The sequence below is a fragment of the Achroia grisella genome, unplaced genomic scaffold (genome assembly GCF_030625045.1).
Source record: "Achroia grisella isolate CSIRO2021 unplaced genomic scaffold, CSIRO_AGI_Agris_v1 utg782, whole genome shotgun sequence".
NCBI lineage: Eukaryota > Metazoa > Arthropoda > Insecta > Lepidoptera > Pyralidae > Achroia > Achroia grisella.
This window is the reverse complement of record NW_026713022.1, coordinates 4,748,187-4,761,218: the sequence shown is the minus strand read 5'-3', so window position 1 is coordinate 4,761,218 and position 13,032 is coordinate 4,748,187. Positions and strand designations below refer to the sequence as shown.

General features: G+C 34.6%; 2 protein-coding genes across 2 annotated transcripts; both read right to left on the bottom strand.

Moving 5' to 3' along the window:
* Window positions 1-2,670: 2,670 nt before the first annotated feature.
* Window positions 2,671-4,594, bottom strand: LOC131851387 (F-box/LRR-repeat protein 15). Its single transcript, XM_059201881.1, has 3 exons — window positions 4,316-4,594; window positions 3,775-4,241; window positions 2,671-3,095 (listed from the first exon to the last, which is right to left on the bottom strand). Exons 1-3 carry the CDS (start codon window positions 4,517-4,519, stop codon window positions 2,942-2,944), a joined length of 825 nt encoding a protein of 274 aa, XP_059057864.1. The 5' UTR covers window positions 4,520-4,594; the 3' UTR covers window positions 2,671-2,941.
* A 3,828-nt stretch (window positions 4,595-8,422) lies between these two features.
* LOC131851349 (uncharacterized) lies at window positions 8,423-11,840 on the bottom strand. Its single transcript, XM_059201839.1, has 4 exons — window positions 11,717-11,840; window positions 10,662-10,857; window positions 9,638-9,855; window positions 8,423-9,430 (listed from the first exon to the last, which is right to left on the bottom strand). Exons 1-4 carry the CDS (start codon window positions 11,838-11,840, stop codon window positions 8,730-8,732), a joined length of 1,239 nt encoding a protein of 412 aa, XP_059057822.1. The 3' UTR covers window positions 8,423-8,729.
* Window positions 11,841-13,032: the final 1,192 nt, after the last annotated feature.

The following is a 13,032-nucleotide window of genomic DNA, read 5'->3' as shown; positions in this document are numbered from 1 at the left end:
GCAGGTGTTATTACACAAAATATAATTTTGTGAAAAAAACAAATTGGGCAGTTTTATTTGTCGTCTCGTATCGTATATTGATAGACTTACAATAATTTTATATAGTTACGATTATTACATACCTAGTAAGATTAAATTATACGCGGGCCAAACTGAAAGTTCTTAGAAAATCAAAAACTAATGAAATTAGCAAGTTATTACCTTTATTTTATCTTTTCAAAATAGCGTCCATTCACGTCAATACATCGCTGCATCCGATAGAACCACTGAGAAAAGCACATTGCCCACTCGTCCTTAGGGGTCTCTTTGACGGCCTTCTAAAACGTAGCCACCGAATCCTCGGCGTCCATAAAACGTTTTCCTCGAAGTTTTTCTTTTAATTTTCGGAATAAATAAAAATCGCAAGGTACGAGGTCGGAGCTATAAGGCGTATGACCCAGTAGTTCTACGTCTGAGGTCGCCAAATAATCGATCATTTGCCTGGCGGTGTGCGACGAAGCATTGTCGTGGTGAAGGAGGATCCTACTGCGAGGTCGTTTCTCACGCACTTTTTTCAAAACACGTGGCAAACAATCGTTACTGTACCACTCTGCAGTAACTGTTTTTCGATCCTCTAAAACAATTGTCGCGTAATGACCTGTTCTTCCAAAGAACGAGGCCACCATCTTTTTTCCTATGCTTCGACCTCTCTTCACTTTAGTTGGCAACTCCTCGGAAGGAAACACCCACTGAGCTGTGTCTTTTAGTTTCGGGATCATATCAGTAAATGCAGCTTTTGTCTCCCGTAACTATGTTAAACACAGAATTTGAATCACCTCCGTTAAATCTTTCATGCATTTCACGGCACCAATCAACACGACGGAGTTTTTGAGCCTCAGTGAAATTATGAGGTATCCACCGGGAACAAGGCTTCCTGACCGCCAAATGGTCATGGAGGATTTTGTGCACTTGACTCATACCAATCGTTAAGCTTGCCCGGATCTGCTAATAGGTCACTCTTTTGTCAGTCTCTATCATACGCCGCACAACACGGATGTTATCTTCGGTTGTCGCCGTAGAAGGCCGTCCCTCACGCAAATCATCGGTGAGATTAGTGCGACCACGTTTAAACTCATTAAACCAGTTGTAAACAGTGGCACGAGACGGGGCTTCATCGTGGAAGGCCAATCGTAGTCTATCATAACTTTCTTGTTGACTTAGATGATATCGAAAGTCATAAAAAATCATCACACGAAAATTTTCTCGTGTTCAGTTCATGATAACATTCATCATCATCATCAAAGAGTTCCATTTTCAAAATTTTAACAATTTTTTATTATATTGCTTTCAAGTAGCCAGTTCTAAAAACTTTCAGTGTAGCCCTCGTATTGTACATGAATTATAAACATGGTCGTCATCTTACAATCTAGTAAAATCTAGAGATATTATTAATATAGAAATTATACAATAAAATGTTAATCTAGCCACTATATAAATAGCAAACAACAGTCGCCATTTGAGAAACAATTGCTTAATTCTAAATACAGATCTGGTAAAGGTTTATATTTCATATTGATTATTTCCTCAATGTGTATGCCAAGCCGAAAACTAGGGCAGAACTGAAAAACTTTCCAAAGAACCGGTGAAAATTAAAAAAAAAATCACTTGTGATTAATAACCAGGCTTCGCACGGATGTAATTCAATTTTTAAAATTTCTCGGCTTGAGTATAACATATGTATTTATTATACATATAAACCTTGTTGAATTACTCTATATAAATGAACAACTAGAATAAAAAGAAAAAGTATCAGCAAGAAGCTACTAGAATTTGGACATTTCGGGAAGGAACTGACTCGTAACATAGTTTCCTCTGGTTTGGGCATCAGGAATGCATTAAACATGGCATTAAAAAAATATTACATAGAATTGAAAAAAAAAAACTACAATAAATAAGTGTGATCGTCAAATAGCTGATCCGCGCAAATTCGTCACACTGTTTTTGCAACTACGCTACTACATATTGCTTCCGCCTACAGCCGTCCTTGTGTGCTATCCAACACTAAAAGAATTATCAAAATCGGGTCACCAGTACTTATTACCCAGACAATAAAAAATATTACTTTTGTAATATTAGTATATATACTATGAATAGTTCCATAAATGTTTAAATAAATAAATTAAACAAACAATAACTAGAAATAGGAACTATTTAAAAATACTTTGGCACTTGGTAAAACTTCTATGTGAGGATACAAGCGTGAATTTAAATGATATTTTGTTATGGGGTAAGATGCGGTAGTCATAGGCTTAAGGGGCGTCCATAAATTACATGAGGTGTTTTTTTTAAATTTCTAATGATGAGATGTGAGATTTTATTCAATCCAGCTCCCCATCCCCCAATCTCACGTGAGATTGTTATTAGTAAACAAAAAAAATTGCTTCGTGCTTTTATTTATGACTACTTATCAATATTGTTGAAAGTTATAAGTTTAATAAGCATGTATAAATTGTACAATCTTGATTATCCATTTAATCAAGATTGTACAATTTGTACATGCATTTTTTTTTACTAATAACAATATAGTAATTTTTTTTGTTTCAATCAGAAAAAATATTACGTGATATTTGCCGAGACTCCTCCCCCTTAAACATCTTACGTAATTTATGGATGCCCCTTATTAGTTGTTGATGTCATGCTGAATGAAAACTGACATACCTAAAGTATATTTATATAACATGGCAGTGATCAATCAATCACTCTCTCTGAATGAATAAATTAATTTTTTATTGATTTTAGAGAGTCAGAAATATAAATTGACAACAAAGATTCTATTTTTGGCGTCAGCCAGATTTCGAACTCACAACCTTATAGGTGTAAGTCATGGTAAACCACCAGGCCACAACATTTTCAACATTTAACAACTTATAATATAATCACAAGTTTTACCCCAAAAGAGGTCTTAAATCTGAACATATAGTGGCAGTGGCAGAGGGTCTAGAGGTCTCCTGTCGAGTTGCACCTTACTCCTCAGCAGTTTGAGGCTATTCTCTGTGACTTTTGTACAGCCTCGCACAAGCAGTCCTTCCAGCTTTTTACTGTGCGATGCTAAAGCTCTGAAAATATCCAAACAATATTATAAATGCTAAATTTTATTACTTTTTACCATTCAATAATTGTATGGTTTTGAATTCAATTTGATGTAAAGATAAACTGAAGCATCTTTTAACTACAAAAATAATAACAAGTGCTAGGTATTACTAGGTTAGCTATCTTTATAAATTTTTACTATACCCAGTCTTAACAATTTAACATGATTTGTAATTTACAAACACCATATAGAAAGAAAGAAAGAAAGAAAGAAAGAAAATTGTTTATTTGGTACACTGAAAATAATTTTTAAAATTAAATTTACATTTTATATTAATAATTAGAGTTTGGTACTCTAATTATTAATATAAGGTCTCCGCATATGTCGTGACGGGGTGCCACGACGCTGGTTTTCAGCGGACACCTTCATATACAACACCATATCATCAATAGTATGGTGTAATAATAATATGTAATATATAATATTTATTGTTGTATGTTTTTTACACAAATATTATCGTCCATGTTTCAGATTTTTTAAATTATTCATTGTTTTTCCTGTCAGATACCTTATGGGGTACGCTGTGTGTTGAGTGCCATTATATAATTGTGGTATCAAGGAATACTTCTCTTCATTCTGACACAATATCTATAATAATTATCTATAGCAAATAAGAAAATAATAAAATATAATCCGAAACTTACCTAATACCTTTATCAGTAATTTCTGAACAACCACCCAAATTGAGAAGTCTTAACGAAGTACTATATTTAGATATAGCATACAGGCATCTATCTGTAATTTGCTTATTACCCTCAAAACTTAAAGTTTTCAAGTGTTTGAATTTCTTAATGAATACTAGGATGCTACTCTCCGAGATACACAGACAGTAGGAAAGGTCCACATCTTCCAACTTGCTTTGGTGTAGTGCTAGCGCTTCTATGGCACCTGTAGTCAGCCATGAACACCTCGTAAGCTTCAGCGTTATCAAATTATTACAATACAAAATAACAGGCTGCAAACACTTGGCAGTTAAGTTTTTACACTGGCTCAAGTTCAAATTCACTAAGTCTGGATTACGTAGTAATAGAGGAATGAGGTCTGAATCCGTTACTGTCAAACATTTACTCAGATTCAACACATTTAGTCTTGTACATGTTAAAGAGAAGACCTGTAAGAAAATATTTTTTTAATCATATTACAAGTATTTTTAAACATAACAAATAGTAGATATAATTCACTTACGTTGAAGGTGTGCGGTGAAAACCCTTTATTCATCAATTTCAAAGATTTCAACTTGGTAAAGTATATGTTTATGATTTGTAAGCAAGTTTTGGACGCGCAGCGAAAATTAAAGCAGTCCCGTAGAGTAAGATGGGGGAGAACTTTGGACACTAATATATCTTCCCAATATAAATCGAATAACTGAGTATTTCGTTTCATGTTCATTCTGATATTTGCTTAATTTTCACAAAATAATACAAAAATTTGCTTGTTTTCAATGTAATGTGATCGGTATCAATAATTCAGTAGACAGTATCCTTGACACTGACATTTGACATTGATATTTGACATCTAAGCGTTACTGACGTCTGACGTAATTTGTAATAGTAATACTTCATTTGTTCCTTTATTTCAACTATACTAATACTGTAGGCTGCAGCTGATTGCAGATGGCACTCCAAACCTGTGGAAGGACTTATGGAGAGGCTGGAGGCCAACTCCCGACTTTAGTCTGAGGATACCGCTAGGGGTTCGAACCTCAGCTCAAGTCGTCATAAATTCGATCTCCGTTTGAATTGGACGGGGGATCGTTCGGAGGGGTTCGTTCGTTCCGTTATCATTATAATCATAATTTTCTAGGAGGTATATTAGTGCGCGCGACTTCATCCGCGTGTATCTCCAGTAGATGGCAAATTTATTGACGATAATAACGAAAAATTTGGTATTTATACTACGCGTCTATTATTTGATAAACTTACTAAAAATCGTCTGCTTGGTACATCACTTTTCTTTTCAGGGACTTAAAAAATAAATTCGCGTTACCGGGCTGGCAACCTAGTGGTGCGTTTAGGGCGATTGCTAAACGCTATAATTTTAATCAAAGACGGTATACGCTACCAGGGCACCAGTGAAGGATGGTATGATACCATGCTTCACTGGTGCCCCGATTTCATGCTCATCCGAGCATGAAGTCAGAGTCATGAAGTGAGTATCATGTCAGTTTGACCGCTTGGGGGTCAACCTGACATGATATTCAGTGTACAATCGAATGAGATTACGTTTGTTTTAGTTCCTAAGTGTGCCACTAGATGGCGTTGTTTAGTTTTTATACTTTTTTCTACATCACGCTATTTAGATTTTTTTTGGAACACATATAGTCTTTTAATAATTATTAATATAAATAATATAACAACCACTGTGGAAAGGTTTCCGTAGTTTAATTTATTTAACTACCCTAATCAAAGTACACCCTTGGGGATCCGTGGATAAGATTATTCACTCAGATAAATCTGACATTGCTAGCAATGGTCAATCAGTCCACACTAAGGACCTCCTGCCCCCTGGTTTATCTAATTTTAAGCCGCCAAGCAGTTTCTTTGTAACATCTGTTTTGGTTGAAGGATTAGGGAGTGAAATTACAGGCATGAAATCTTAGTTCGCATGAGTGGTATTCAGATGTCATAAGATAACGTGATGTCCGTGGTGCTGTTCAGATAATAATATATTACAGCTTGTTATCAGGTGGTCTTGCAGCTCATTTACCATTTAAAAAATATTTTCGTATGTTAATATTGTTTCTTGGTGAATATGAAAGTGATTTTATAGTAGTAGTTAAGTTAGTAATTTTTTCTACTAACCTTGAGTAAAAACAAATTTATGTCTCTAGATTACTTTATATACATATGCACGTAATTTCTATTCAGAACCCAATTCGCGAGTATGTTTCGCTCTTGACCGATTTAAAATTTACATAAGTAAGCTCCAATCGACTCAGTGATAAGTAGATATAAGTATAATATTTTTTTTACTGTTATGAGCCAAGGTAAAAAGTTAAGCGAAATATTTGACGGGTATTCAAAACTTTTTGTAAAGAGTGAAACTAATGAAAATAAACAGATGAAATTGTAATTGGAAAAGTTAAGGCGTATGCAAACGAAGTAAGTAAGAGTACTTATATTTTAATGTTTCTTTTTTATTCAGTCTAATTTACATTGTAACTAGGGGAACTAAAATACAAAGACTTAGACGAATTCGCTTTACCATAGACAAAGAAGATTCTTGAAGAGTCATTATGACATCATTATTTTTTTTTATTATTGTTTAACATTTAAATTTAATAATTTATTGTAGCATTTAAATATATTGTATGCCATCTAAGCTAAACATGTCGGACAAATTCTTTCTACCTATATGAAGAATATATAAAGAATTTTGAATCTTGAATCTTAATGCAGTCTGTCTTTATTAGGTTGTTACATTCATTACAGAAGACTAGTTTTTGCCTGCTATTTCATTCCCGTGACTTTCATTGACGTTCCTATCATCACCTTTGCTGGTATGTATATGCTATCACCAGTATTTGTTGGTGTAGGTAGTTCTTTTCACTTATAATATTAATTTGACGGGGAATGGTGGGGGAGGGGGGGGGGGGTTAGTATGGGTAATTATTACGTTGCAGACTTTATTGTGTTTGACCACCACACTTCTCCCCAAGAAATCATTGTGGTTAATTCCTAGAATAAATTAGACAATGGACCAAGGGATCTGACTTAATTCTCTTTATTTCATCCTCCAGCATATAACATTAGCGCAGGCAGGGCACCATTCCATTATCATCCTTAAAAATAGTAGTATCTAAGCTAGCATATTTACAATAGAATAAAATAATAATAATAATAATAATCTCAGGACAATTCACACAGCGCCATCTAGTCCCAAGTTAAGCTAGCTAAAGCTTGTGTTATGGGTACTAGATAACTGATACAGATACATAGATAATTTTTTTTTTCGTAAATACATACATATTATACAAGAGAAAACACCCAGACCGATACAAACAATTATACCCATGAATACAAATGTTTGTGCCGTGCGAGGAATCGAACCCGCGACCATCGGACGTAAAGCGGTGTGCTAGACCGCTAGACCACCGAGGTCGTCATGTCTAAAAGGTTTGTGGATACTTTATTGAAACACCATTACTATTGATATAAATCGTTTTGTATTCAACTTTTTTAATATATGTGTAAAGTACGCACATAAAAATATTACTAGTATGTAATGTTATTGTATCTGTTGTAATACGTATATAGCAGGGATGTTATGGATATGAAATTTCGGATATGGAAAGATTTCGGATATAGGAATGATTATTATACGGGATACGGATACGGATGCGGGTATGAAATTATTTCGGATCACCCGTTAGTTTCTTTTAAGAATTTTTTTTAAGAATTTAAAAATTAGAATACAAATTGCTAATAAAATGGTGATAACGTGTCTCAATTAGGCTTCGCCCCTATCCGATATTATCCGAAACTTTTATTTCGGATTCGGTTACGGTTACGGATATTTTTTTATATCGGATATCCGATAGTTTCGGTTACGGTTACGGAGCTTCCTAACATCCTTGGTATATAGATATTATTGATATTTCCAACGATTGAAATTATTTTTAAACTATAGAATTATGAACGAATAATGAATGTTTTATTTTGATAATTATCAGCTGTTGGCAGCTGGTCTTTACAGCTTCATCGAACGATAGGCGAGTGCAAGGTGCAGTGAAGGATTTCTGAAGCGGCTTAAGGCCAACTCCTGCCTGACGGATACTACTTTAGTCTGAGGGCAACGCTAGGGGTTCAAACGTCATTCGTACTTTCGATCCCCGTTTTAAATGGACGGAGGATCGATCGGAGGTGGGGATTACAAATTTGTGATACTAGCCTCAGTCTGGCCATGAGTATAAAAATCTAAAAATCTCTTACTACATCCTAAATGGCTACATGCTTTGGCACGAAATTTGTTTCGTGACGATAAGTTAAGTAGTTAACACCAAAGAGTATAAAGCATAAACTGTAGTGAACAAAGAAACATACTCACTTACAATTGAGTCAAACAAACTCCTACCAAGAAAATAGTTTAGAACAATTATTTTAAAATTAAATCCAATGTAATTCTTTGAATCACTGACAATTATGGATATTATTCATATCCCTATGCATTGTACTATTTCTACCCATCTCTAGCTTTAATATTTTATACCACAGTGTAACACAAAAGCTTATATATGTATCCCATCTTCTGTGACTCATTCGATGGTAAAAGATATTATATTATCTGTGGTAAAAGGTTACCGTAGTCTGTGGACGCTCAAATATTGGAAACGTCATGTATGCGCCATGCCTTAAGAAACCTTAATAGACATTCTTGTCTTTTGACAAAATATCTGCAGGTAACTCATTACACAATTTGAGTATCTGCGGAAGGAAATTCACCTGAACACACATTGCACAATAATCCATTAGGTTGTAAGATTTAGCGTGTGAGAATGAATTCCCTGAAGACATCTTCAGGTCAGATTAGTGATAAGTGGCTCTGGGCATCAAGTCAGTTCTTCAGAAGACAATCCGTTACACACAAAGAGATATTCATTTCAACGACTAACATGAGAACTGAAAGCAGTGTAAGCAGAATATACAGACCGAGCGATAGTCATCAAAATACTTAAATTTAAATTTGCGAGCCCCCCGGCTGACAACTGCAAAGGTTTTTGAGAATTCAATATAATCATCCATATAATTTTCATATTTTCCGCATTAAAGTTTTCCCATTTACTCTCGTACACCGCCTTCTCGAAAGCGACGCTTGCGTCCGAAACTCTTTGACCCGCGAGGCAATCCATTCCCACTAAAGCGAACCCGTACGGTATTTGTATGTATGTATTCTTCAGACCACCAAGTAGTTCAGCTATCAGGCTGAATATTAGAAGAACGAATTCCGCTGCAAGAGCACCTCTGAATGCAATCTCAATTTGGCGCCAAATTTCTATATTTGCTGTGTGTATTTTTATCATACTGTGTAATTGTGTTCTTATATAGTTATTTTTTATTATATTTTGACTGTTATCTGCCGTCGATGCCCTACTTGCGGTAATTTCTTGATAATGTATTTCAGCGTCGATCCACAGTTCTCGAAATTCTTCCGCAAGGGCAAGCATTTGTGACTCTGTGTAACCGCTTAGAGTTAAAAGAAGCCCCGTTACATGAATGGTAAGGTGGAGCATGTATATTGTAGATATTACACCAATTATATAGCTCACTTCGTAGTATGGAGACTCCAGACGAGGTTCTAGACCTGAAATTGAGAGATTATTTATTTATTTTTAAGGATTACCAAACATTTATCTACACAATTGTTGTCCATCAAAGGAGTCAAATCCACCATATATAGGCAACTGTTATAACTTATCATCTGATGAATCGTTAACTTGATTGATCTATTTCTAAATAAAATAAAATACTAACTTTGGAAGCCCAAAGGAATCTATATTTTTATACAAACCATAAATAGGAAAATTTTCTTCCAAAGACCGTCGTCCAGGGAAAAATAAAGGTCGAATGAAGTAAATCAAACCATTCACGGTGAGCATAATCCAGAAGAAAATTACTCGTTTTTTCACACTCCTCATACGTTTCAATAGATTTTGCTGAAATCTGCTGGCGGGCGTTATTACGGAATTGAGTTCCAGGTATTTGGCAACTAAGTTTTTTATTTCTTTTCTGTGACAAATACAAATGTAATAGTTAGTTTTCAATAAAAATTGTACCTTTATGCCTCAAATCTCAGATAGTCAGAGAGCATTGTCAAGTGGTTAACGTAGCACTAGACTGCGACAAAATAAATAATTTTCCCACGTCCTGCTATATATAGATGTACTACAACTCAGGACAATTCTAGCACAGCACTACCTGGTAAACGAGTCCTAAAAATACTTTACATGAAATACTATTTATTATTATTATAGTCTATATTCAGATCAATTTATATAACACTGTTTTATACTAAAACACGCTTTTAAAATATTTAAGTTTCTTTATAATCATAATTTTTTATTTGTAAAAGGTTTTGGGTAGAATACATATATTATAGAATGTAATTGAAAACATGGCCCTTGCAAAATCTGCTTATGTCAAGCTTACAAATCTTAAAGTTAACTAATCTTTAGGTATTAAATTATAGATTTTTCATATAATTATTAATTTTTGTATGTATATGTCAATTTGTATGTAAATCTAAATGCCGTCAGGTATAAATTATCATTTCAGTTTCTACTCAATTAAGGAGTTTATGGAAGCTCTTTAATTGAGTAGAAACACTTGTAAACTAAGCATTCATATAGTTTTATTCCAAATAATATTCCAGAGACAGTTCTTATGTTATCAGGAATCTTATTAAATATTTTTATCGGCATACAAAATTGATTTTTTTTTGTATTGTATATAGTTTTATTGTAGGTACTAATTTTAGTTGTTTATCTATCGCGTACTGACATTTTCATCGTAGTCTGCTGTTATGAAATACTAACCTTTTAAAAATTAAGAAGATCAGTTTAATGGGCCCTATTAATCCACAGAGACACAGCGATATGACCACCATAGCAGATATCATGTCTTTTTCCGCCCTGCTCGTCACGAACACAAACCAGAGGGCAGAGAAGAAGTATGAGTAGTAATACAGGCTGGCAGATATAATTGTCGTTATATATAATACAATAGGGCTACCTGAAAATTGAATAAATATTGCAATCATATTTTGTAAAACCATAACGCAGTTTTTCAATTTCAGTATATATATTTTTAAAGGATTATAATAGAATAGAATAGAAAATCTATTTCATTCTAATTTAATTTAAGCACTTTTGAAAAATCATAGTTATATTTTTCTAATGTAATCTAATTCTAATAATATCTTTTATATAAGAAATGGTAGGTGCACTTGCTTCCGCTAACGGTTTACGCTGGCGGGGCACCAATGAGGATGATAGGATGAGCATGATGGTTTCCAGGTGGAACCGCGACCTCAGGCTAACATGGTACATTGTTAGCAATGGGGACATTAGTCCATATTACTAACAATCCCATATATATATTATCGCATTTTCTAGTATCGTATCACAGATACCTAATATTAAGAGCAGGGATGATATGGATATGAAATTTCGAATACGGATAGGTTCCGGATATAGAAATGATTATTATACCGAAAATGGATACTGATGCGGATATGAAATTATTTCGGATTACTGTTAGTTCTAGATAATTTCGTTTACGAATATTAATTTTTTAAGGAATTTCAAAAGTAAAATACAAATAGCTAATAAAATGGTTACAGAACGTGTCTCTATTAGGTTCCGCCCCTATCCGATATTATCCGAAACTTTTATTTCGGAATCGGTTACGATTACGGATATTTTTTTATATCGGATATCCGATAGTTTCGGTTACGGTTACGGTGCTACAAAACATCCCTGATTAAGAGAGTGGCTGTGAGTAGGCTATGTTTATTTTAGAAATTTCATTTATATCAATTGCAGACGAAGTTGTGGGTGACAGTTAGTTGGTTAGTAAATCTTACACTTACGCTTCTTATGGCGCGGGTCCACGTTGAGGGTTACCACTCGAAGCATGAGACCTACATTCCAAACCATTGTCGGCAGGTCGCAGTACTCCAGTCCGAACTTGCGTATGTTTGTTATTATACCCATTTCTATATCTAAAACATATAATGACACATAAACATACAAACATACTAAAGAAAATTATCAGTTAGGTGGATGCGATGTTTAGTAATTCAAATTCAAAATATCTCTATTCATGTAGGTCTATTACAGACTTTTAAGATATGTCAAATCTACCGTCAGTTCGGAATGATTTCGCGATGAGAAGAACTGACAAGAAACTCAGATCGTATTGTTTTTTAAAAAACAAATGTTGTACATGATTACAATAAGAATAAAGTGACCAGCATATGCTACTGCAAAAGTAAAAAGTCTAATCAGTGTTCATAACCTGAACAGACTAGTCCCCACAAGCAGCACCCGTTCACGAGTTAATGCAGGTTATATGCTTCTTGGGGCGTGAGTCGGACAACCTCCTCGTATGTTCCAGCCATTGGGAGGCTTCCCCATCCTCGTCGATACGTCCACGGGGAACGGTTGCCGAGCAATGTTTCGGTTATGGTACGCTCTGGGCGGGATAAAAGTAGTTCCTTCGGGATATTGTCACTATGTCGGCCGATAGTCCGTCGAAGGGGGGCGGCGCAGGCTGGGACAATAGGCCCACGTGGGGCCCGTTCCGGCCGTTAAGAGCGTGTTGGTGGCCCGCTCCAGCTATGACTCTACTCTTGTAGAGACACGTGAGAGACACATTATTATTAGTTTTAGCAAGGAGGACTCCTTGGAAACCGCCGTTAATTTCCGATGAATTTACCATAACTAATGACCTGACTTCACTGGTCCCTAGCCCTACAGGAGCTCCAACTAGATGAGTGCATAACTGACATTCATCCACAAAAAATATCATTTCTATTTGTTTCAATGATTTATACGAAAATAAAAAAAATACTACGTTTAATAAAACCGTAAACTTGTTACGAGGCGATTACTTCCTGTTTCTATTTATATCAACATTTCATTTAAAAAAAGTTGGAGGTTATCGGGTGAAATTTTCTCAGAATATGCTTTTAAATATTTGTTAACTAACGAAAGAAATCTTAGAAATATACCTCCAAAAAAATTTTTTTTTTTTCTTAATTTAAAATATGCCATCTACATACTTTTGTTAATTATTTAATTTAATTATAAAATAATAGATGGTCTTACACTATTATAAATTTAAAAATGAAACTGTATTTTTGATAATCATCTATAAACTCATTTGAAAAGAATAAGAGCTTTC